Here is a 24,616-nt window from a genome sequence, read left to right on the forward strand (position 1 = left end):
GCATTTATTATGTACATGTATACATACATGTCTATATATATGTATACACATCCATATTTTGGAAAGCTTATTTTCCTTTTCACACTGTAACAAAATGCCTCCTCTTCCACCTCCCCCTCCTTATATTTTTGTATTTGTAGTCTTTTAATTGTTGTGTTAACAGAAAAAAGAAAAAAAAATAAGAAAGACATTAAATAAGAGCAAAGGCCCTATCAAATGGAAAAGACACTATAAACACAAATACAGGGAGGACAAAGTAAAGAGTGGGACAGAACCAGTTCCTTATTTATGCAAAATTAGATCTTGCATCTATCTTGTGACATTGTGACCATTGTCCTGGTACTCAATGAAACCATTCAGATTACTGAAGTCACAGAAAATACCTGTCATCTTGTCTTAATTTTAGCTTTTTAGCAGTTTTAGCATCTCTGCTTCTTAAGATTGTTTAATCTCATTTTCCTTAAAGAAGGACCAGAAAAGAGGTCAGAATATGATGAGGTAACCATGAAACACAAAGCAGTCCTGTCTGTAGGAGCTATGCCCTGAGTTCTTGCGTGTGGTAGATGTCATGATAGTCAAAGTTCCTCAGCCCTGGTTGAACTGCAAAAATCCTTCATTTTTTGATACTTATCAATCTCAGCATAAAACCAGTAAGTGTTCCATAAGATGCCTCCTAACATTTTGATACCCAACGCATAAAAACTCACAAAAGCCTTCCCAGTGACTGCTGAGTACTGGATTGTTTTTTGTTTTCCTGTGTGGTTGTAGTGAGGATTTCATAGAAAGAAGTGGCATGTTCCAGAAAACCTCAGCATGTTTTGGCTGTGTGCCATTCTGAGGCATTCCCTCCCTGCCTTTGGAGTGGATTATGGAGCATAGAGAGATCATCACACAGAAGGAAACTCTAAAATAAATCCTACTTTTATTTTTTCCTCCAGGTTGACACTCTTTCTTCCCTTCTTCTCTTTACATATTACATTTTGCTTCCATTATGTGCCAACACAAAGTCATGGCTGGCAGCCAAGCTGCTTAACAGCTGCAGAACTCAGGAGTTTTGGATAGTTTTCCTGGCTCTCCTAATGCTTTGCTGTGTGATTTGGGGAAAGTTCCTCCTTGCCTCTACTTATCCATTTCCCCAGAGTAATAGAGAACATTAATCATCACTGTAAGCTGTACTGAAGCCTAGATCTGAAAAGTGCTTGTTATTAATGATATTAATTTATAACTTATGAACTGTGTAACACATAACCATTGTTGCATTGAACTGGGGCTGGAAAAGGGCTTTTTTGCCAAAAGAACAGATTTGTAGAGGTAGAAAATTGTACAGAAGTAGGTTCCAGTCTTCTCTAACACTTTTATAACCTGTATATTACTTTGAATTAAATTTCCATGGAAAACATTTGTTTGGACTCAAAGTTCATACACTGTATATTTTGCTTCCTAGACCTTTCTTTTCAATTACATTTTACTATTTTTTTTAATGGGACTTTGACCTTATTTACAATTACAGATTTCCTTTTTAATTTCCCAGTCATGTATTAAAATAAAATAGCACATAAAGCTACGACCTGCAGGGCAATGCATTGCAGTTCTTTCCTCCTTTCTCATATTGAAAACCAAAGTGATTGGTTTCTCACGAGTGGAGAAATGCACAGAGAGCCATAACACACACAGATCCAGACAAGCCATCTCTGACTTTCACAATTAACATGCAGATAAGAGACTGCCCTAGCAGCAGTCAGCACGGCTCACATATTGACTGCTGTAGTGCCATCACCTTCAGCTACCCTGAAATCAGGGCTCAATGGCTTAAGTTTAGGGTTTGTGTTAGCCAGGAATAAAGTCAAGATCTGTAAATGGTTTTGTAAAATGGCTAATTTTCTTTTTCCTCTCTCACCACTTTTCCCCTCAGCACAACGCCCAATGTAGATGCGCAGCCTTAATCGGTTTAGTTGCAAGAAGATAATCTTTTTTTCTCCCCTTCTTGCTGTTGCCTGTTAGCTTAAAGGCTTTTTAGCTGAAGGTTGATAATTATCACTGAGAAGAAACTAGCACATCAGGAGTTCATTTTCTATCTTAGCACTTCTGGCGCTCCTTTGAACTCCTCGCACCAAGCCCGTGTTCCCACTCTGTCACTTTCCTCCCTCCATCATAAAAAGGTCTCGGCAGCCGGCGGCTCCAGCCTTTGCTGGTGGGCAGAGGGCATCGCTTCTCCCGAGCGCTCCTCCAGCATGGACAAACTGCAGGAGACGTTGATAAACATGGAAGATGCTTTGGGTTCGGAGCACTCCGCCTGCTTGTCATCCTGGGACTGGAAGAGCTCCGCTGGGCCTTTTGAGATGCACCCCATCTCTCCCCCGCACAGCCTGTCCCCGACGCCCTCCTTCGAGTCCTACTCCTCGTCGCCCTGTCCGGCGGCGGCCGAGCCCCCGTTCGGCAGCGGCGGCAGCGGCCTGGCGGCCTACGGCCTGCTGGAGTTCCCCGCCGCCTACCTGCCCAGCCCCGGGCAGGCCCGGCTGCCCAAGGGCACCAAGGTGCGGATGTCGGCCCAGCGCAGGAGGAAGGCCAGCGAGAGGGAGAAGCTGCGGATGAGGACCTTGGCCGACGCGCTCCACACGCTGCGCAATTACCTGCCCCCCATCTACAGCCAGCGGGGCCAGCCCCTCACCAAAATACAGACCCTGAAGTACACCATCAAGTACATCAGCGAACTGACCGAGCTCCTCAACAGCGTCAAGCGGGTGTAGAGCCCTCGGCAGCGCCTGCCCCGGCACCCTCAGGCTCTTTACAAACCAAAACCCGGCAAAATTCCTTCCTCGCCTGAGCGGTGGGGCCTGCTGCGACAGGAGGGAGCCGCCGCTGGACCTGGGACACAATGCCTGAAGGTGATGTAGGAGTACCCGAAAACCTGAGCTGCAGGCTCCCGAGACAGAAGTCTTGCTCTTTGCCTTTATTTTTTTTTTTGTTTTAATAAGTTTTTGAGAAATATTAAATGTAGTCTGATACAAAAGTTAAAAAAAAAAGCCAGCTCATCTTCCTAGGATTTACATATCACTGTTCTGACTGAGCTTGTTTTATAAGGACAATAGTAAATCCATGGGTGTTAAACTGAATTTTAAAAAAATGACAACAGCTTTATAAGAATACTAAGTGTAGGCACTTTAATCATACGATGAAGAACATGTATTTAGTTCAAGTATTGTCTATTTATCCATGTTTCCACTGTACCTAAAAATCAAGAAACTAAGTAATAGTGAGAACATCTTTGCATGTAAAGAAATAAATGTGTCATAGTCTGTATCCTGTATTATAAATCTGATTGATAGATAAGTAAAATCTAGTGAAGACTGCTAAATATTGAAAATTAAATATAAGCAAACTGACATTTTGTATAGATAAATGGCTGTTAAGTCCTCTCTTCCTTATTAATATATACAGACGTATATAATTTTTCTATATTTAATGTGTAAAAACCTCCTTCAATGCTGATAAATGATGGAAGACATTTTTGCATCTAATTTCTTAAACATTGATTGAAATATCCTGCTCTCTGACATGAAATAAATTGATTCAGGTTTCACAAAGATGTCAAGTTCTGTTCTCCATGTGTACTGAAAACTAGGAGGGCTCTGGTAATCATGTTATTTTATTAAAAGCTGTCAGAGCAGCTCTTTCCTAGAGCCAGGCACAGCCCTGTAACAAACGCACACAGAAGATTTTTTTTAAAAAAAGAAACAACTGGGTACGTAGTTTTAATTTTTAATTACTTTGACTTTCAGCTGATGGGCACCATACCTCCAAAAGTCCATACTACTTTGTAAATCTCATTGCCTGACTGATTCATAAGACTTGGCCTGTAAAACAAGCCAGAGAGGAGCAAACACCACTTGTGGGGAACTAATTAAGTCATATTAGCTTTTTCTGCTGGGGGAGATGTGAGGCATAGAGAGCACAGCAGCTGGAAGGTAACAAGTTTTTGTCCCCACAGATCAGCTAGTCTGTGTGGCCTGAGGGTTTAGGGTTGTGGATAAAGCCTGTAACAGAGAGGCACAAACCTAAACTTCATTCTCTCTCTTTTTTTTTTTTTTTTTTTCTTTCCCTCTCTCTGTTTGTTTGGAAAGAATTACAATTATCTTTGTACATTTTTTCTTCCAAGGATCAGCCTAAGCTGATTCAGTGCTCTTCTCACATTGTATATGCATATTGGGTCAATCAGAATGAAATCCAGCTCTACCACAAAAAAGCAACTACCCTCAAATTTATGCAGGTACTTTGGCTCAGATGTAACTACATTTAAGCATATCCTATGTGCTTCTCTTTGTAACTAACCCATGTTAAATTTGTTACAGTCTTTAGTATTTCAGCAAGAATATAAGTAAAATATTTTTTTAAGCCATATAAAATTGTCAAATTAGAGATGTGAGGTGGCAACACTGATGGCAGGAGAGCACTCCTCAATACAAATCTGTGCAGCTGATCCAGATTTGAGCAGATTTGCCACATAGAGAAGGTCAATCTGGCTCTATTTTGCAAATGATTGAAACTGCATGATACCCATGGGACCTTGCACAGAACCATGAGTGAAGGCCTGATCCACATTCTTTCTCAAAGACCAAAAAGTCTAGTTGAGGGAAGACTTAACTTTGTCCTTTAAATGTTCCACACCTGAAACTGCAGGTAGAGACTATGCTCTCCAGCTGTGGGAGCCTGTAAGGTCATGGTTAAAGCAGAGAAACAAGGAGTTAAAAGGATCTGCTTTCATTGTAATTTTATTTATGACCTTGGCTGGTCATCCAGCATTGCTGCCTCAGTTTACCCATCTGCAAACAGGGACTGATAACTAATGGCCTCAGAAAGCTGCTGCTCACAAAGCTGAGTGTCCCAGGAGGAGGTACTCTGCACCTTGGAGAAGTGGCTCAGTCAGCAGTCCCCACCACTCCAGTGAAACAGGAAGGTAAAGGCCCTGAACTAGCTGAGCTGTAGCTTTTTACATCTCCAGGGAGTTCCTCTGTCTCCTTGCAAGTCCAAGGTGGAGCAACAGTTCTAGGTAAGCTATGAGGCAAGGCTGTGAGTCTCAGAAGAACATGGTACTGCTTTTGTGTCAGTGAACCAGACCTTGGCTGTGTTTGCTCCCTGGCCCAAACATTCCAGGGGCCGTTGCTCCAGGCTCCAGCAGGACAGGGCTGCATCGAAGCTGACCCTGGGAAAATCACTCCCTGTGCCACAGCAGGGCCAAAGCCCACAGCCACAATGGAGACAGTTTATTAGAACAGGTTGTACTCATGCACCATTTGATTTGTTTGATCCCCTTTCAGGGCATCTCTCCTTTTACCAGGGGTGAGGGGTAGTGGGATGGGAGCAACTTTGGTATGGGAATAGAAGGAAGTAGGTTTAGTACCTGCCCATGACTAAGGTTTGCCAGGATTTGTCATGTTTGTTCCTCCCCTCCAGAAATAAATAAATTCTTGCTCTACCTAACATAAAACATCTTCATAAGCCCCACCTTTTGTAATTCTTCCCCTTGACACATGTTTCACTGATCCAGAGAAAATAATCTGAATTATTGTTTTTACAGTACAAGATGGTACAAGAGCTACTGCTGTTGAATGTTGGATTTTATTATTCTCAATAAAATTGAATAGTTATGGTTCCTCTTTTTCCTTTAGGCCCAGGAGTTTAAGATACCCAGGTGACATGAAAGAGATCAAGTTCCCCACTTACAGTCCTGAAAGTTAGATCTCATAACTGTAAGGTCCATAAAGCTGTATTTAATTCTAACAGCAACACCACAATCTGTAGAAAAGAGGCAAAAATTTGAACCTCAGTCTGAAAAAGTTGCACAAATCACAGAAGTAGAGAACATATCTCACATAAGAGTATCTTCCCTCAACACAGGTATGTTAAAAATATACATGGAAATAAATCTAAAATAGCTAAAAGGCCATAGCTGAAAAATTAAATACTCTGTCTGATAGTTGTTCACCATGCTGAAAAGATACAGGAGAGGGAACTGGGGTTAGTCCTACACAAATTAAATGGGGAATTCTGTCCCCAAGGGCTCACCCTTTTGCAGGTTAGCATGTCATTAAAATTCCTTACCAACTTGGAGAGCAGAACATGGATCCTAAAGAAGAAACCATCACCACTAAAATGCAGTTTTCTACTGTGTTCAATCTTCTCAGGTACATGAAATCATACTTCTTAAGTGATACCAACCATAAAAATGAAAGGACAGCAGAACAGTCCTCAAATGCTAAAGAGAAAAAGGATAAAGTACATTGTAAGATCTTCTACAGAAATTAATTATTTGAGATGGATTTTAGAACCCCAGGAGAAGCCTTGAGATACAAAAGGCCTGGAAATTCGGTTGAACTACCAATCCTTCACTCTCAGTTTACTAATGAGGTGATTACCATCAGTTGCTGCACATAAGTACATTTTTTGTACTTTTAAAATTGCCTTTTAAACAAGCATTTCCAGGCTTTAAAATACACACTTTTCACTGAGCCAGAGACAAACAGCCCAGAAGCAGGCTGAGAGCAAGAGAAATGAGCAAGTGGCACCAAATCACGTGAGACAACTGGACCCCACCAGCTGTTTCCTGAGCTGTTCTTCATGCTCAGAGTTGGGTCCTTGCCTCCTCTCTGGGTGAATTACTGAGGGGGGACCAGGATGCTAAAATTTTCAGAAGCCGGAGAAAAGCGGGATTGCAGCCCCACATCCATCCTAACTCTTCTATTAGGAAATAAAAAGGCAAGGCAGAGCAGAGTTAGATATAATGGATTTTATACCAGTTAACTCCTTTGCTGCTGTGAGCCAGGCAGTTGGTGCTGCTGGAGGGAGCAGTTGCTGGTACCAACAGTGTGAGAATAGACTCTGGGTTTCACTTTCTACCATGGGGACCAGAGGCTGTTCTGAGCTGGAGGGATATGATACTGCTCTATTTAGCATGAGGCACAGCAATGCAAAGGAAGAGGCCTTGCAGGCAGGGTGTTAGCCCAGGATTCAGGAGGCATGCACAGCCTCACTCGGCAGGGCAGGCTTTCCACGTGAATCCAGGAGCAACTTCTCTGCCTGCTCTGTACAAAGGATGCAGCAGTGCTGTCTGCCAGCAGCAGCAATACCAAGACATAGACCTTGAGGAGAGCAAGGAGGTCAAATCACCTCTTGAGGACAAGAATATTCCCCAGTGGTTTAAGGCTCACACATGGAAGAAGCTCCCAAGGCAAGCCCCAGCTCTGTAATCCACAGAATTCACCCCCCACCCCCCAAAGCAGAGGGGAGCCTGGGGCTGCTCGCACACACACAGCGCTTTGAAATTCTATGCTGAGGAGCACCATGTAGGTGCCAAGAGGTTTTATGGTGACACATTTGGGCTGCACATAGGTGTGCTTGGGACAAAGAAAACCTCCTGCAAATGGGCTTCAGCCAGCTCCTTGGGAGAGCTGCTTATCTGGGAGCTGTCATATCCCTTCTGACTAGGGAAGCCAAGAGCTATCCTTCCAGCTCTGCCTAAAAAAATACTCCACAAAAACAGAGATACACCCCCAGCTTCTAAGGGTGTATCTAATCCAGTGTCTGACTGACTTTTGCTCCCCAGCTTACCTGCCATGCAACCACAAATCTTCTTATTGCCTTTAACAGGCAGGAAGCTGGAAAGAGAATTCACAGATGCCAATAAAGCTGTTTCTAATGAGCTATAGAAGCTGGGTCCTGCTGAATCCCCTTCCCCAATCAAGCCCCTGACTTTTTAGTTCTGTATGTACACCAACATCAGTCTAGGCTTGCACTCTTACCAGTACTTGATGTTATAATAAAGGAGAAAGACTCATTTATGCTTTAAAGCATTTCTTTCCATGCACACATCCTTCCAGCATTCTAGGTAACACTATTTAGGTGTTTTTGGATTCCCAGGCACAAATAAAAGCAGAAAATATATGGAAGTGGCTAAAAACTCAGATTTGTGGCAGAAGCCAAGACTTGAATTTCCTTAAGCTTTCCAAATCATTAGAACATTGTCACAACATGTTTTTCCCTGGACTGAGGTGCATAGTGTTTACTAAAGACTTTGGCCTTTAAAATAAAAAGCAAAGGAATATGCCAGATGTCAGTTTTCTTAGTTTTTCAGTATTAATAGTAAGTTGTTGCTACTTTAAGTCACATAACAGTAAAGTTATAAAATACTAGCTGTCATTGAATATAGACCATAGAAAAGATGAGATTTCTGCCTATCAGTGACCAGATATAAGGTTACTTATTAGCAGTGACTTACCAACATTTATTTGAAATGGAAATAACTATCTTCAGTACATTTCTGTTATTGTTCCCATTTTCCTATAAAAACAAATCACACCAGACTTCTCTTTTCCCTTACACTTTTGTCATTCACCTGTTGAAATTGCAGAAGACGTTAAGCATAAACAAAGAAGATTGATCTGCTTTCAACTTGTGTTAATAGGGATATAAAAATAACATCCCAAATACCAGGGGAAAAGCATGTGGTCATAAAATATCCACTTAAAAGGCAAAGAGGTGTTGATAAAACACTTGAAGATTTTTTTTTTCTTTTAGATATATATATATAACCAGGAAGGCAGTTCCTGAATTCTAGTATAAACAGGCACTTCTGAAGTAGAGAGTACTACTGTCATGTCTTTAAAAGATTTTACTGATATTCAAATGGATTTTGTGTCTCACAGGCTGTTGGAACATCTGACAAGAAACTTTATATAAATCCTTGTCCAACCATGGAGGGAAACATCCTTGAATTTTCCCACATATCAGAAAGGTTAATAGAAAAGATGGTTCTCTACATAACCCATCCTTTAAAATGGCACTAAATAAAGCTGTTGGAAGAGCTGAAGAGTAGAGCCAAAGTGTAGCTGTGCTCAGTGTACCTGGACATCACGTTGCTTTTCTGCAACTCTTAGAAACCCATCAACAGATAAAGCATCTCAAAGTGTTGACTAAGCTTATGAAAATAAATGAAGGTGTCTTGGACAAGATTGTAAATATCAGATTTCTATGCTTCATGATATCCTTGAGTCTTGGTTTGAAGGAAAAAATCCTGAAAACCCAGGAAGCCACAACCAAGAGAGAGTTAACAGTACTGAAACAGGCTGCCCAACTGCAGGCTTGGTTCTCAGAGCAGTCTCTAAACGTTACACTTTTACCCCATAGAAATATAAGAAAGAAGGTGCCTCAGGCTCCCCCAGGCAGCCTGTGCTGTGCTGGTAGAGCAATGTGGAGGCACATGAACAGTGTCACTCAGCTGGAGAAAACACTGCTTAACAGTCTCATTTCTTGGGGAAACAGCACCATGGAAGACACAGGGAAGTCACCACACCTCTTAAAGCACCCATAATTGTGTTCCCTTAGATGCAAAACCCTGGCAACTCATTAGAGGTGTCTCCTTTGATTTCTTAAGGGGTTTTGCCTGCAGACAGAGCATTACCCAGTCCTCAGACCAGTAAGTTAATGCAGAGGAAAGCACTGGGCACCAAGTCACTGACTTGTCAAATCTGCTGTCAGGCTTGTGTTCTGCATTTTCCTGCTATTCCCATGCTGATATTCCTCAATATCACAGCTCCATGGCTTTAGTCTTCACCTACAACAGGAGTAGCAAAATAAATCCTTCAACATAATAGCCATCTCTACTGGAAAACAGTCTTGATGTTTTTGTCATGATGAAGACCACACACATTTTTCCAGAAATAATAGCAAGAGATCTACTGTAGATACGCTTAGCAGGCAACTGGAAGACAAACAAGACTTACATGAGCTGCAATTACAGCACAAGCTGTTTAGTGAGATCTCTGCATAGGCAGATACAGAGATACAATTTTTTCTACTCCATGCTGTCTCACAAAGTGCTCATAGATTCACAAAATACGTTCTTGCTCAAGTTTGCTTTCACAGAAATTTCCTGTTGTATAATTCTCTTTAATCTAAAGTTAAAAAGCAGACACCCATTATTGTGTATCTACCCCTAAGGGATCGAGTTTCATGCTAAGCAGTAGTTTTCATTAGAACAGAAAACACAATATTGAATCCAAGCTCTTTTCACACACACTGCTGTTCAGATGCAAAGAAGAAACCAAGAAATTTTTTTCCCATTAAAAAACAAAACAAAACACACACAGGAAAATCTGACAGGAGCCCCTTAACATCCCATTCTTAGTAAGGAAAAATCCTTAACACTTTGCAGATAGAGTCCATATACTGTCACTATTGCTATTACAAGTCTTCACTAAAAATTGTTTTCATTTAGGCTGACAGGATACTCAGCTAAGCAGCCACTGATGTTACCTGCAAGAGATTTGACCACCTAGGGAAGGCAACTAGACATTGCAGAGCCACAACACTCCTGCAAGAATCACAGTTTATAGCCATCCTGTCAACAGCCACTACAGGATCAAGGATATTCATCCCATCTTACTCCAAAAAAGCCCCACATTCTTTTACTGGCAGTAAGCTCCTCACAGTCCTTTGTTCATACAGAAGCCTAAAAAAAAGCTTGAAGTGATTTACAATTAAGTTCACACCTGTTGCCATCTTCCTCCCCTACTCCAAAACAGATGCTTCTAACTGCAAAGGAACACAAGTTTCAGACATGTCAGCTGAGCAGACCAGGTCAGATGAACATACAAAACACAAAGAGTTTAATGCTGTAGAGGAACAGAGGAGAACAATACAATAATTTAACTTAGAGTTACACCTAATATTGGTTAGCAGACCTTTTTCTCCATAGACACTGACAGTCTATTTTCCCAGCAGATACCACAGAAACAATTTTACTTGTGAATCTGGGCAGCACCCTGTGCTTGCTTAGGCCATCTAACTGCAACTTCATAAAATGAAGTAGTTCTTGTTTAGTCTGTCAGAAGTTGGTGCATTCACCTGCAGGGAGAAGAGAGGTGCACACAAGTCTGTTATGTTATAGCAGCAGTACATTTGGTGTTCCAGTAGTGTAATTTAAGATTGACACCAACCTCCTCTTACTGTATTTCTTCCTAATAAGCACTGGTCCAGATGACACTTGTCCATGTGGATGTGTACTGTGGGCTGTAAGACATTTCAGCTTTTAATTCCCTGTACAGCATAATCTAGGAGTAGAAATCTGTGACCTGACATGACCCATGAGAGCACATGCCAAATTGCTAAGCAAAAACACAGGATGCTTGAGACATGAGACTTGTTTTCTTACCAAGTCTGTGTTTCCCAGGATTGCATCTCCTTGGACAAAAAGCATCTAAAGGCTGTTGCTTAGTGTTGCAGACCACCACACTGCAGTGGAAATACAGCTGCAAGACAAGAATACTTAGATTATGTTTAGGGAATTCTTCTCTGGAATCCAATGTATACCAATTCCAAAGAATATGAGTGTTGTGTCAAGGTGGGGGGGTGGCCTCTCAGGCAACTAGAGACAGGAAAAGGGGAAAATGGCCTCAAATTGCACTAGGAGTCATTTAGGTTGGATATTAGGTAAATTTTTTTCACTGAAAAAGTGACAAGGCATTGGAACAGCCTCCCAGAGCGTGTTGGAGTCACTGTCCCTGGAAGGGTTAAAAAAAATAAGTAGCACTTTACAATATTATTTAATCCATATGATGGTCATCAGAGATTGGACTTGATAATCTTGGGAGTCTGTTCCAACATGAATGAGTCTACAATTTTGTTCTGTGGACTGAACACAAGTGGTTTTATTCACCCCTCCTAGGGTGTGTTATGCCTTCAAGGAGGTGTCCAACAGCCCCAGGCAGCACTGACCAGCTGAGCCCTTATAGAGCACTGCCTGCATCACCACCTGGGCTGCCCTGACTACCAACAGCTCATGGCAGAACAGAGACATCTCACCTGCTCTTGTAATAGAGATGTGCCTTGGAAAAAGGTGAACATCCTCACTTCAAATCTCTTGAGGTGCTGAGGAAATTTTACTCTGAGGTTGTAATTAACTTTGTGGAAGACAGTTCTGTAGGAGTCTTTGTTGTTTTCACACCTGTTTGGGAAAGTGAGAGAAAATGTATTTAATCTAAACCTTCAACTAGAGTTTCAAACACAGAAAAGAGGTGAAATACAGCAGAGTTTCCCTCTCCATTTCCCTTGTCCAATAGAAAAATTAATAGCATCTCCTCAGTTCACGATCCTTGCCCTCGGCCACAGTCAGGGTTGCTTCTTGCTCTTTCTTTTCAGCCAGAACTGTTAGCTAGAAGTGTTTCTGGCCACTCACATGACCTGCTGCCCCCAGAAGGCCCAGCTACTGCGCTGACACCAACATGTGCCCCACAGATTAGCAGCAATTGCCTCCAAGGTGACCTCTGCCACTTCCCCTCTGCCTCTTCCCCTTTCCTCTCACCTAGGGCACAGCACCTTGTGCCAAGCAGTTACCAAACAAAGGAGGGAAGCCTTCCTCACCCACGTATAAGGATGTGCCATTGGGGGAGGCTGTCCTGGCTTTGGGAGTTGGTAACCCAACAGTCATCCAGGTTTAGGTCCAGTCTTGCATCTTTAGGCTGGAGTAGTTCAACTTGAAAATACAGAGCCTCCCTGAGGTATTTTACCACAGGATATTCTGATTCCTGGTAGGGCTCTGAATAGGATTTCTCTGCAAGAGAGTATTGATATTTGGAGCCTCCTTTTTTGGAGTAAGTATTCACAAAGTTCCTGCTTCATTTTTTTCCACTATCATTTACTTTGGCACAGTAATACTAAAACCTGGGACAGCATACAAATGTCAAGAAATGGGGATAAAATGGCAAGAAAGCAAAATCAGCATTGAAAGCAAAAATCTCAATTATATTCCCTGGCTCCGGAGATCCAGAAATTAAACACTCCTGCAAAAAGCTATTAGAGTAAGATTTTTTGTTTAAAATTGTCTCAAAGGTAGTGAGAAGGGAAAATCAATTAAAAAATCATAATGGCTATTCCAGTCATTGTGAGTGTTTGGTTCAGGCTTCAGTCAGCCCTTTCTTCTGTACCATTTTAAAGCAGTATTGCATCTTTGACACAGGTTACAGCTATTGCACTGAGTTGCTGAATCTGCTTAGCAATACTTCAGGAGCTGCTAGAAGAAAGAAGCTGGCATCACATTCACTACACAAAACTTACATCATGCCCAGATGAAGCAGGAAAACCGTACATGTGTCAGAGGTGCTAAGTCGGTTCCACTACAGATATCTGACCATTTTTGCTGCATTTTGGAATAGAAAATTCCTATTAGAGGGCTTAAAAATTTTCCACTTCATCCTCTGATATACTTAAAAGTTATTTGAACATAGTGCTGGGCAACGTTTTCTACTCTGCCCTGCTTGAGCAGGATGAATTGAGATCAATCTCTGGTCCCCCCTTTCAGTCTCAGCCATTCAGTGATTTTATAGAATCTAATCATAGATGTTACCTTTGAAAAGCTTCAATGAAAGAACAAGACAGCCAAACTCTGGCTTAAGACTGGGTGGTGGGTTCTTCTTAGATTCATATTGAACATCAACAGTCTGCTTGACTCCATATGAGCAGAGAAATTTCAGTCTGAGAGAAGAGGTTCAGTATTAGATTTTTTTACAGCCAAAATAACATGTACAACCTCTCGTTAGGGAGTGACACTTACTGGTATATGGGTGTATCATTGCCAGGTCTGAAATAGAGTATCTCATTTTCATATGTCATGGTTGTGCTGTTGAACTGAAAGATGTACATCATTACAAACAGGACAGTCCTGTTAAGAGTTTGATTTGCAATTGGCACAATATCTCCATCCCTCCAATTGACTGCCAGATTTCACTGAGCAGAATATGCATAGAAATAGCCAGAAATTACCAGCCAACAGCACAATGCCCACTGAACTAAAGCTGGCCACAGCTGACAGCTATGCCATAGTCAAGAAGAAAGTTTATTAGCTTGAATATGATAGAATGCCCTAGAAAGGGTCCTGAGAAAAACCAACTGCTGTGCCTGTTTACTGAATCAATGATTTGAATGAAATGCAACAATGCAGAAACAAGCTGCATTTATGATGATCTGAATTTAGGTTTGTTCTGATTATTTGTTATTTTGTCTGTTTTCTATTTATACAGTATTTGGTAGTAGACCCACTCTAGTCTTTGGCCATGTAGTCATTAGCAATACCCAAAAAGCTTCTGCAAGGTGTACAAGTATATCTGACCAACAAACTGGCATTCAAGCCCACCACAAAACAATTCAGAGGTGTCAAACTGAAGGCTAGTTTCAGAAAGCACCTCTGACCTTAAAATACTCAATAAGAAATTTTTCTCAACTGAATTTGCTAAGCTCAGTAAAAGAGTATAGATGTACTACTGTGCTGGTTTCAGCTGTGACTTCCATGCAGGTTCTGCTCACCTCTCAACCTGTGCCAGGTCTAGCAATAACCCTACCCCAATGCAGAGTAAACATGTGACTAAGTCCTTACCTTTCTACTTGTTCCACAAGTGTTCACATCGAACTTAAAGGTTGCAGTATTCTCTGTCACTAGACTGGGCTTGCACTGTCTGTCCCTCAAGACAAGCAGAGATGTGTCCAGGTCTTCACCACCTACCAGTTTGATTGCAGTAATAATCACAGTGCCATTGGGCAGGCACTCTGAAAGAGAAATATACATTTTCACACAAATCAGGATTCAAACTCCTTTTGTAGCCTAACAACAAAGATTTTCTGAATGGATTTACTGGCAAGTTCTTTTGGCAGCTCACAAGGAACTCTCACTCTCTTCAAAAGGATTTTTCTAGCCAAGATATTCAACACATTTGATACTAACAAGTAGCTTTAGAAAGACAAATTTATATGCTGATTCTTCCCCACATTCCACCAAAAACTCCCACCTCATTCAACTCTCAAAACAACTACAAAAACCCTTTAAAAAAGCTTTTTGATTTTGGAAGTGTGCAGGGAAGTCGACTTTCCCACTTCCTTCCCCTGCCCTTGTACTAAGCAGGATAGTCAATCCAATATTTAATTTGACTTGCCTTGGGACATATTAACTGGTAGGAAATCTGGCAAGCAAACAGACTACCACACAACTCTAAAAGCTAGGAACATTTCAGACTGTATGATTTAATTTTGCAACTCAAATAGCATTAACAGCTAATTCCCAACATGTTATTACGTATTAGCTCTGAAGGTGAAAATATGCAGGAAACGGAGAAATCTCTCCTCTGAGCCAAGGTGATGCCATCCTTCAAGGTTAAATAGAATGAAGCCTTAATTGCAGAGGTATGAAAGCCCTAGAGATGACAATCACAGGTTAAACAAGAGAATAAAGACACACTGTTCAACTAAAGCATTCAAAAAATAAGAGGGGGTTATCACAAGCCAAAGAATGTTGCTTGAGTGAAGTCAAATCCACAGGATGTACTTAAACAGGATGCTTTTAATCCAGAAGCTCACACAGTGAACTTTTTCAGTTGTTTTGCAAAAGAATGCAATACAAACTCCATTGCATGCATAGTTGTCCTTAAAGATGCTCAGTCATAAAGTAAATGAAGAATATGTTTCTTTATTTTCCTTGCCTATTTCTGCCAACATTAACCCAGGAAAATTAAAGTTTCCTTACAAGGGCAGAGAATAATCCTCCATTATACCTTTGAAGACTGTCTCAAAGAGAAGTTTTATTTTGCTTTCAAGAATATACTGTGTCTTGTTGACATCCCACAGCTAGAACACACCTTTCAATTGCTACATGTTGGCAGCCTTACCTCATAGCTCACATGGGGAGAAAGGAAAGGGACAGAGATTGCTAGGTGAGTGCCATTGTCCCTCAGAATGTAGTTGTACTTCTCTGCAGCCTCTTGGGTCAGGTGCCAGTCTGAGATGAAAGGTAACCAGTTTTGGTCCACATTCCCATGAGTGATAATGAGATGAAGGTTCCTCCCATCACAAAACCCTCTCGCACTGGGCAGTACTGCAAAACAGCCAGGAGTCAGCCAGATACCATCAGTTTAATACAGCTCTCTGGGACTGGCAGGATCCCTGGCTGAAATCAGCCCAGTTCACAGCCAGAGTTTGCAGCCAAGTTGGTGCAATTTCTCCCAAGTTCTGAAAAGTTTACCTGCATCTTTCACAGCTGACAGTGCAGTTACTGGGACAACAAAGGTCTCACTTGAAGGATAGGTGATGAATGTGAGCGTGACATTCAGGGTGTATGCTCTCATGTCCTCTCTCATGTACTGGGAAAATCATATTTAGACATGAAAAATCACCAAGTGATATCATAATTTCTATGCCACAGGATGCTGCAGTGTCTTAGTACACACCTCTATTTTAATACTTGGTGCATCAAGTGGGACTTCTATTACATATGCTTTGCTTCCATTAGCATATCTGGCCCTGTGTATTACGTAGCCATGCTGAACAGCTTCAGGTACAGCCACAGGAACTCCTTCAATGGTTAAGTTCACAAGCTCAACATCTGGGAGAAATGTTCCCACTGTAACAGTCATTAGCCTCTCACTTAGATTTAAATCTGAAAAGGAACAAATAGCATTAAGCTCTTAACAGTACCAAAACCTTTGGTAAATTCAATGTTCAGCTACTTACTATTGGTTATAGCAACTTCTGCTTGTTCAAATGGTGTTTCTATTTCCCTGATGATAGTATGCTTGGTTAGTCTCCATTTGTTGTCTTCCCATTGGTGTTCCAAGAACAGGTTGATGGTGTATTTTACCCCAAGCTGTCCATTGCTCACAGAAGTCTAAAATTTCAAATCAGCACCCTTTAGTATGGCTTGATTTTGCATTTAAGTTATGTTAGTGCATCTCAAGATCAGCTAAATCTACAGCCCCAACCAATTGTCCCTTTTTGCCCAGGAATCCTGAACTCTTGTATCCCTGTTTAGATTATCTCAGAATACTCAGAAGACTTCCTTTGGAAAGTGGTCTCCCACCCCCCAAGTTTCAAAGCAGCAGGGGACTATTTCACAGTGAAGTTGCAGGAGTTGCTGCTCCTGCATCTTCACCAGAAGTTCAGTTGCTACATTTGCCCAGGACTCAGTTCACCCCAGTTCTCAGTTCAGAGCATGTGTCTGCTGGACTAATGGGTTATTCCCATTCTCTTAAGTGCTCAGTGTAAAATACAACAGAACCCCCATGAATGCTTTATAATCCAGTTAGGACTATCTCTGAGGAATATGACATCATGACTAATAGGTGAAAGCTGTGTTAACCTGAGGAAATCATGAATCAATAGTTCTGTGTAGGATTCTGTCTACCTGCACTTGCAAGAAAAGAAATTCTTCATAAAGTGGTGATTACAAATGGTATCTTTGGTCAGGGCTTCTGGAGTTTTTTTTAAGAAGCCCTTTCTTCTCCCTCACTTCCACACTTCCATTTTTCATTTCAAAGGCACAAGATGAATTATTCCTCATCAGAAAACAAACATCCCAGAATGTTGCTTTCATGGCACCTAATACAAGTCACTGACCTTGTAATAACCACCTTCTGCGCCTATTGGAATCTTCATTGTAATTGCTTTCAACTCATTCAATAACACATATTTCCTGGAAGCCATTTCTTTGGCAGAGAGTTTGAGTAGATCCACACCAGCTTCCACAAGCACATCCTTAAAGCTAGTCACTCCAGCAGAGAGTGGTGGAATATACTTTGGAACAGTCCAGGTGATTGTTTTGTTTGTGTAGTCTACACCATCTTAGGAACAAGATATGAAAGCTGTTAGCTCTCTAGTTGTGAGTCTGTCCCTGTCCATTTTGGTGTTGGAACATGGTACCACACTCCTTACCTACAGGACAAGCCACAGCAGTATCCACCATCAGGATCACCCATTGATACTTGTAAAATGTACTTGATCTCAGCACAGAAAAGGTAATTCCCTGATCCTGTAAGAAAGGATCTGGTTAGACCTGCACAGCCTGGCAGCTTGTTGGGCCAGAAGGAGCACACCAACCTCGACCAGCTGAACTTGGGCAGCAGCGTATGGCACTCGCAGCAGAACCCTGGAGCCTGTGGTGTTGAGTCCATAGCCTGCACTCCAAGCATTGCCCACAAGCAGAGCCCTTTTTTCTTCTGGCTGATGAAGAACTATTTGCCATATTGAGGCTTCTTCTGCCTTTGCCTACCCAGAGAAATTCATCAATACTTTAAACAGGAAGTTCAAAGTAACAGATGTACTGCATTGAATGATTTACTGTATTGGATTGCCCAGTAGATTTGATGCCTTACTTTGAATTTTCCCCAGCTTTCCCCACCCCATGCACAGAAAACTTTCCATTTTAAGGGCGTCAGAGAATAGCTAATGGCGCTAACTGCACTGCTGCAGACTCTGTACATACAGAGTCCAAGAAGAAAAAAAGCCTCATCACAGTTTCTTTTCTGGGACATGGGGTCTTAAAGAGGTGTTTGTTTATTTTTGTTTCAATTTTTTTTTGCATAACCTTTGCCTGGGAAAAACTTGATTTCTTCCTTGGACACAGCCTACAGCTGTCTGTACTTCTAATACATAAAAATACTCTAAAACCACTTGATATAGAAGCTCTATTTTTGAAAGTAGTCTGGTTAAAGAAGGATGGTTGTGCCAGAGATAGCGTTAGCTTTTACTAGAAAGAAAACCTGTAATTTTACTTCTGGAAATACAAGAGTCCAGTCTTCAGGCTGATCTTGAACAAAGTCTTTTATAGCCTGTGGAACCTCCCTCCTGACAGAAACCTGAGGGGGAAAAACATCCGTAAGGGGTTTGCTGATAGCACTTATTTCCTTGTCTTCAACACTCTACAAGCCTTTTCCAGTGGAAACCAGCATTTTCTAGACAGATGGCACCATGCCAGGTGATTTACCTATAGTCTGCTTGCTTTCAGTTTCTTTTTCACCTATATTCTACCTTCTATTTCCACTTAAAATCAGTGTTTGTTCTTGACTCCCACATCCTCTTCCAAGAGGAGTCGATTTACCCTCTGTACTCCTCAGCAAATTCAGCAGGGAAACTTGCTTCAGGAGGTATACATCCCTATTGTCTCAAATAAGATTTGTTGGGGCAACATACAGGGAGTTCAATCTATGAGCTTAACCCTTTGAAAACAATTTCACAGCTTTATTAGTCATTAGTGCTAATATAGGTTATATGATCATAATAAAAATGTATCACTTAAGATGTATATTGTGCACTCACTAACAAGCTGTTCATGGTGGGGCAGTCTGAAGCTGATTAAATTCTAGGAATATGCATTAGAAATACCATCTAAGAGGAAGTACCTTGTCAAGTCTCTTTACTTTTAGCACTGTCCACAAGTACTTACCTCCATGTAGTTTCTTTCACATATTAACTCTCTGGGACTCCACAGACCATAATGGCAACTTGCACTTTCCAGATGAGTTGTAGCATTGCTCATATCTGGAGCATGAGATGCTTTGATTTGTATAGTTACTGTGAACACATCTTTCTGCATGGGCAAAGGGAACCTTTGCTCGTTAGACTGATTTTCTATAGCTGGGAGCCACCTACCCTTTTGACCCTAAAGTAAACTACAAAACACACCCACCAGCCTCTGCACAGAAGAGCAACTCCATACTGAAGCATTATCACTTTCAACTTCATTAGCTACACAAGATATATGCACATAGGTATATACAGCTACACAGCAACATAAATACTTTGGACACCAGGTTTGTTCCTTTTGCTTACCCCCAGAATTGGACAATAAGAAAACAAATAAACCAAAGAGATATCTGATTTTGTCTTTTATGACAGAGTAGCAGTGAGCCAGCAACCAAAGTCTTGAGTTTTTACTGTTATGCGTATCAAGACACTAAATATTGATAGGGCAGAGTGCAAGACAGCTGCCAGATGCAGTTCCCTTGTAATCCACAAGAAAATAGTTGCCCTTTTAGGGCACATGTGATATACTTCATGTGTTCATCTGTAGACCCTCCAAATGGCAGCACCATGGAATACTCTCAGGCCTCCGGATAGACTTGAAGAAAATTAAATTATTCTCTGCTAACAGATATTGAAGACATCATGACACCTCAGTTAATGTCCATTAATAATTCAGTAGGTTCTCACATAAAGCTAGTGTAGAAGAGCACTGTAGTCAAAAATGCCTGTAACAGACTTACCTCTAAATAAGAATGGCAGCTGAGGGCAGAAGCACGGAACTCAATGCTCCTGGAGGTGGTGTGAGTTACTGTATAGCCACACTGTGCTGCCATGGCCTCATCAATCTCCCTGGCTGTGCCAGACTGATCTACAGGCAAATAGCAAAGAGCTGTATTAACAAGTATAACTCCTGCTCTGACAACTCCTTGAGAAACCTGCTGTGGCATAAGGATTCAGCTGAACCTGCTCTGATACAGCCCAGCTGCATCCCCTGGGCTCAGAATTGCAAAGTGGGGAAAGAGCTGTGACAGAGTGGAAAGAAAGAAAGGTAAATTTAGAGGCACACTGGGACAGGAAACACTCACAGCTGAAGGACTGAGGACAGAAAAAAAACCCCAAACCACCAGCATGGTGACAGATGACAACAGCAACATCAGGATGCTGACCTGTGGCCAACACTGGCTCATGTCTCTCTGCTGCCTGCCCAGAAGAATCTCTTCAGGAGACAATCCACCAGGATAATGAGCACACTAAAGATTGGCTTGGATGTTTTTTGTATACAAACCATTTTTATGGTTTTGAGATTTTTAGTGTTTTTTGTTCTAGTTGTTTGTTCTTCCAAAAAGAATTGCTTTATGGTTTAAGATATATGTATCCCAGCTGCAGAGTGTTTTTGTGTATGATTGAAGATGTCTGAACAAAGAACACATTTTAAGTAGGTTTTGACACAACTTTAACTAACCTTCTAGAAGAATGGATGGCATGGAGATCTTCCTCAAGGCCAAATTTATATTTTATACATATAATCTTACAACAGGTGTTTATAGCCCAAAATTATTATCACTGTGCCCTTCCAGGGCATTCTGTGATGCTTTTCACAGAAATGTACCACTTGCTGAATACTAAGTCCATAGCTAGAGAGCCCAGATAATTTTTCTTGAACTTCATTAAGTATATGCCTCCACTAAGCTGAAGCAAAGAAGGTGAAAAACCACTACTGCAATAATAAATAATATTGTGCCGTCTTCAGATAGTGAATTTTCAGAACAGTATGTGCTATTACTGGAAAACACTCTCATCACAAAGAAAATCCACCAGCTTTAGCATGCCTAGAAACTACCATGTGGATTTCAATTTGAGCCCAAAGATAGCAAAATCAAGTCTAATCATGGCTAAGTTGTCAAAAAACAAGTTAACAGTATAGGTTACACAGAAATAAGGTATCAGTTTGGTTTACTTACAATGAGATCCAACCTACTAAGGTCTGTAATAGCAGAATAGTCCAAGGAATTCTAGAAACACCTCAGAATTTGAAACATTTCACCAGTTATAATTATCTCACCAAATTCTTATACATCAACTTACCAACAACAAAAAGAGATAAGTATTTGTCTTCAAAGTATTCTGCACTCAGTGTTATCCTCAGAAGGTTCCCCAAGCACTCTAAACTCATGGGTCCTGTGGATGTATTGAAAAGCTGGTAAGATGGGGATTCAAAATAAGAAAAACAAATCTGCTACTTCCTAGATTGCTTTATAAAGCCAGTGTTGTGACAGTCATACATCTCTGGTCAGGAGGGGTGAGAGGTTGTGTTTATACTGGCAGTAATTCCAGGAGAGGAGTTAACTCCAAAATTAGTATCCTGTTAGTGATGGTATTTGATAATTCAGCAGTGCTACCGGCAACAGCCAGTCATGGAAATAGGATTTTGGAATAGGGTCAAAAAGGTACTAGATTAGCTTCCCCAATCTGAGCACCTTAGATGAAATGAAACAGAATGTCAAAGTCCCACACACTCCTGGAAAAGGAGTTGAAAAAAACCCCAACCTCTAAACCAGAAAAAAAAATCCCAACCAACAAAACCTTACAAACAAACCACAAAATAACCAGAAACCTCCACCTTCACCCATCTATTCATAAGAGGAGCCAACAGTCAGTTTGAGTGGAAAGCAGCCACATAAGCTGTCCATCACCCTACCCTGGTCACTAGCCCAGGTACCAGTATCAGAAGCTAGCTGGCTCATACTGGGAGAGGACGACACAGGAGCAAAGGCTATGGCTTAAGAAGCTCCAGTCCCAAGCTATGGCCTCAGCATACACCAGGCCATGGCTCCCAAACCTCTTACAGGCAGGAAGCAGCTACACACTGCCCCAAGTGTAGGATTCCAGACCAGAGAAGGCTTCTCACTTGACACACATCTAATAAATGAGGATTTGTTGCTTCAAACAGAAGTCTCTATGGCATCATGAGCTAACACCAACTAGACCTTTTACAATAATGGTTCATTTTAAGAGCTGAGAGGATTCATTTCCCTAGAGGGTTCCACACTATAGGCTGAAGTTTACTAGTGATGCAATTCCCACATCAGAGATAGCCACACTAAGGAGCAGCAGATAGATCCTGATGAACATGACCCCACTCCACCCATACTCCAAACTACCAAGTAGACTCAGTGCAGAAGCCAGATGATTGCACCAAGCTGGATAAAATCTTTTCCATATCTATTTACTTTGGTCTTTGGGGATTGTCAATGCATTTTATACAGGACCCACAGTGAGCAGGGCAGACAGCCCTAGAAACAGCTCTATGCATTGTCTGCTCCAGGACCAACAGTGTTTTGTAAGGAAAGACATTTGGCTAAGAAAATAGTTTCCTCTGAGGCAAATCATTGCTATCTTTATAATATTTTGTCCTGGTTTTGGCTGGGATAGAGTTCATTCTCTTCCTAGTAGCTGTATTTTGGACACAGTGCAAGAATTACGCTGAAAACACATTGAAGTTTTGTTTGTTGCTGAGCAGTGCCTAGAACCAAGCCAAAGATTTTTAAGTGGCTCATACTGTGTCAGGGAGCAGGTGCACAGGAAGCCAGGAGGTAGCACTGTCAAGGTAGCATTGTCAGGACAACTGACCTGAACTGGTCAAATGTGTATTCTATACAATAAACTGTCACAACCTATATATAAACTGGGGAGAATTGGCTGGAGGCACAAATCACTGCTGACAGACTAGGCATCAGCTCTAACAAGCAGCTGTATTGTGCATCATAAGTTTTCCTTAGTTGTTATAACTTTAAAAAATAATTTTAGTATTATAATTAGTATTGTCATATTTTACTGGCTTCTAATTATTAAAATATTGTTCTCAATCCACAAGGCTTTTCCTGAGTCACCTCCCCATTTGACTGGGGTGGGAGGAGATGAGGAATAAACAAACAGCTATCTGGTGCTTAGCTGGGTTAAGCTACAATAAAAGACCTTACATATTATACAGTGACTTACAACAACTACACTCAGGAAAATGAGAATAAAGTCCTTATTAATTCATCAGTACTTGTTACCAGAGTGAGGAAAAGTAGAAACATTTGTTTAATATAGTGGCACATAAAACAGAAGAGTGTAGTTTCCAGCAAATCCCTGTGTATTTAAAGTTTCTCAGAAGACCATGAAAGCAAGGCTGCTACAAGAGCTTCAGACTCTTCTAAAACACACACATCAGCCTAGAGACCACCTATAGGAAAATCTGTAAACTGCTGTGAAATCAGTTTATAGCAGCATTACCTGGTGTCTCTTGAGTCCATACCCCAGAGAAAAATATCTCTATTAGTAACAACCTGTAAGAGAAGACAGAGATTAGCAGCACTTTCAGCTGTGAAAAGTTGCTCAGAAAGTTCTCCTCAGAATATTAAACTAGCCTTAAGTATAGAGCAACAGTTCTAGACCAGGCAATTGGAAAAATGGATTTTCCTTAGTCACCACTAGATAATTAGAGAAGGTAAACCAGAAAAGTCAATACATTTAATGCCTTAAGTAAGGCCATTCCTGTTTAGTAGCCACAGAACTCTTACCTCTGCACCAAACTCAGCTTCATTGTTCAGCATCTAAATGTGGTGGCTTTTCCTTTATAGCATAAAAAAAAAACCCAAAACCACACCACCCTCTTTTCTCAGTTTTACATGGAAATAAAAGCCTTTCTGGCTTTTTAGTCTTGGGTTAAATAGAAAGGCTGCCACATTTATATTGATGAGACACTTTTTCAGCTGATTATCATTCTAATTATGAACTAGTAATTCACATCACCTGATTATTTGCTTTACTGATTAAACCTGCTCCTTTTTGGTTCCTAAGTCTTTCTATTTTAATGTCTGTCAGCTCCTAACAGATTCTCAAGACTCATTTGATTAGAGTATGTTGATAATGCCAGAGCTGTGGGTTTGGTCCCTCAATGTGCCATTTACCCAACAGCTGGACTTGATGATCCTTGTGGATCCCTTCCAACTCAGAGTATTCTGTGAAATTGGTGCTGTTCTGATAAAGCATGAGGCAATCCATCGTTTTGCAGCTTTGTGTGGTGTGTTGACCCTGGCTGGATGCCAAGTGCTCTCCTCAGCTAGACAGGGGGGACAAAATATAAGGAAAGGTTCGTGGGCTGAGATAAGGACAGGGAGAGATCAGTCACCGGTGACTGTCATGGGAAAAAAATGACTTGGGGAAATTAGTCTAATTTACTACCAATCAAATCAATGTAGGATAATGAAAAATAAAAAACTAGATCTTAAAAGTACTT

General features: G+C 41.2%; 2 protein-coding genes across 2 annotated transcripts; one reads left to right on the forward strand and one right to left on the reverse strand.

Moving 5' to 3' along the window:
- MSGN1 (mesogenin 1) lies at positions 1 to 3,616 on the forward strand. The gene has a single exon (XM_015620393.1). The coding sequence runs from the start codon at positions 2,232 to 2,234 to the stop codon at positions 2,745 to 2,747; it is 516 nt and encodes a 171-aa protein (XP_015475879.1). The 5' UTR covers positions 1 to 2,231; the 3' UTR covers positions 2,748 to 3,616.
- Positions 3,617 to 9,244: 5,628 nt separating this feature from the next.
- Positions 9,245 to 23,966, reverse strand: LOC107201350. Its single transcript, XM_033513072.1, has 22 exons — positions 23,898 to 23,966; positions 23,611 to 23,663; positions 21,418 to 21,510; positions 20,073 to 20,200; positions 19,253 to 19,396; positions 18,582 to 18,665; positions 17,908 to 18,075; positions 17,743 to 17,839; positions 17,428 to 17,651; positions 16,546 to 16,699; positions 16,263 to 16,471; positions 16,058 to 16,175; positions 15,705 to 15,910; positions 15,116 to 15,233; positions 14,423 to 14,592; positions 13,604 to 13,677; positions 13,397 to 13,524; positions 12,415 to 12,604; positions 11,857 to 11,998; positions 11,207 to 11,303; positions 10,992 to 11,064; positions 9,245 to 10,899 (listed from the first exon to the last, which is right to left on the reverse strand). Exons 1-22 carry the CDS (start codon positions 23,918 to 23,920, stop codon positions 10,896 to 10,898), a joined length of 2,697 nt encoding a protein of 898 aa, XP_033368963.1. The 5' UTR covers positions 23,921 to 23,966; the 3' UTR covers positions 9,245 to 10,895.
- Between the last annotated feature and the right edge of the window lie 650 nt (positions 23,967 to 24,616).

The sequence above is a fragment of the Parus major genome, chromosome 3 (genome assembly GCF_001522545.3).
Source record: "Parus major isolate Abel chromosome 3, Parus_major1.1, whole genome shotgun sequence".
In the NCBI taxonomy this organism is placed as follows: Eukaryota; Metazoa; Chordata; class Aves; order Passeriformes; family Paridae; genus Parus; species Parus major.

Coding starts and splice junctions, on each gene's coding strand:
- MSGN1 (XM_015620393.1), top strand. CDS start 2,232: ATGGACAAACTGCAGGAGACGTTGATAAACATGGAAGATGCTTTGGGT.
- LOC107201350 (XM_033513072.1), bottom strand. CDS start 23,920: ATGAAGCTGAGTTTGGTGCAGAG. Junction 21,511..23,610: donor ATGGACTCAAGAGACACCAG/GTAATGCTGCTA, acceptor ATACATCCACAG/GACCCATGAGTTTAGAGTGC. Junction 19,397..20,072: donor GCTGCCATTCTTATTTAGAG/GTAAGTCTGTTA, acceptor TTGCCCATGCAG/AAAGATGTGTTCACAGTAAC.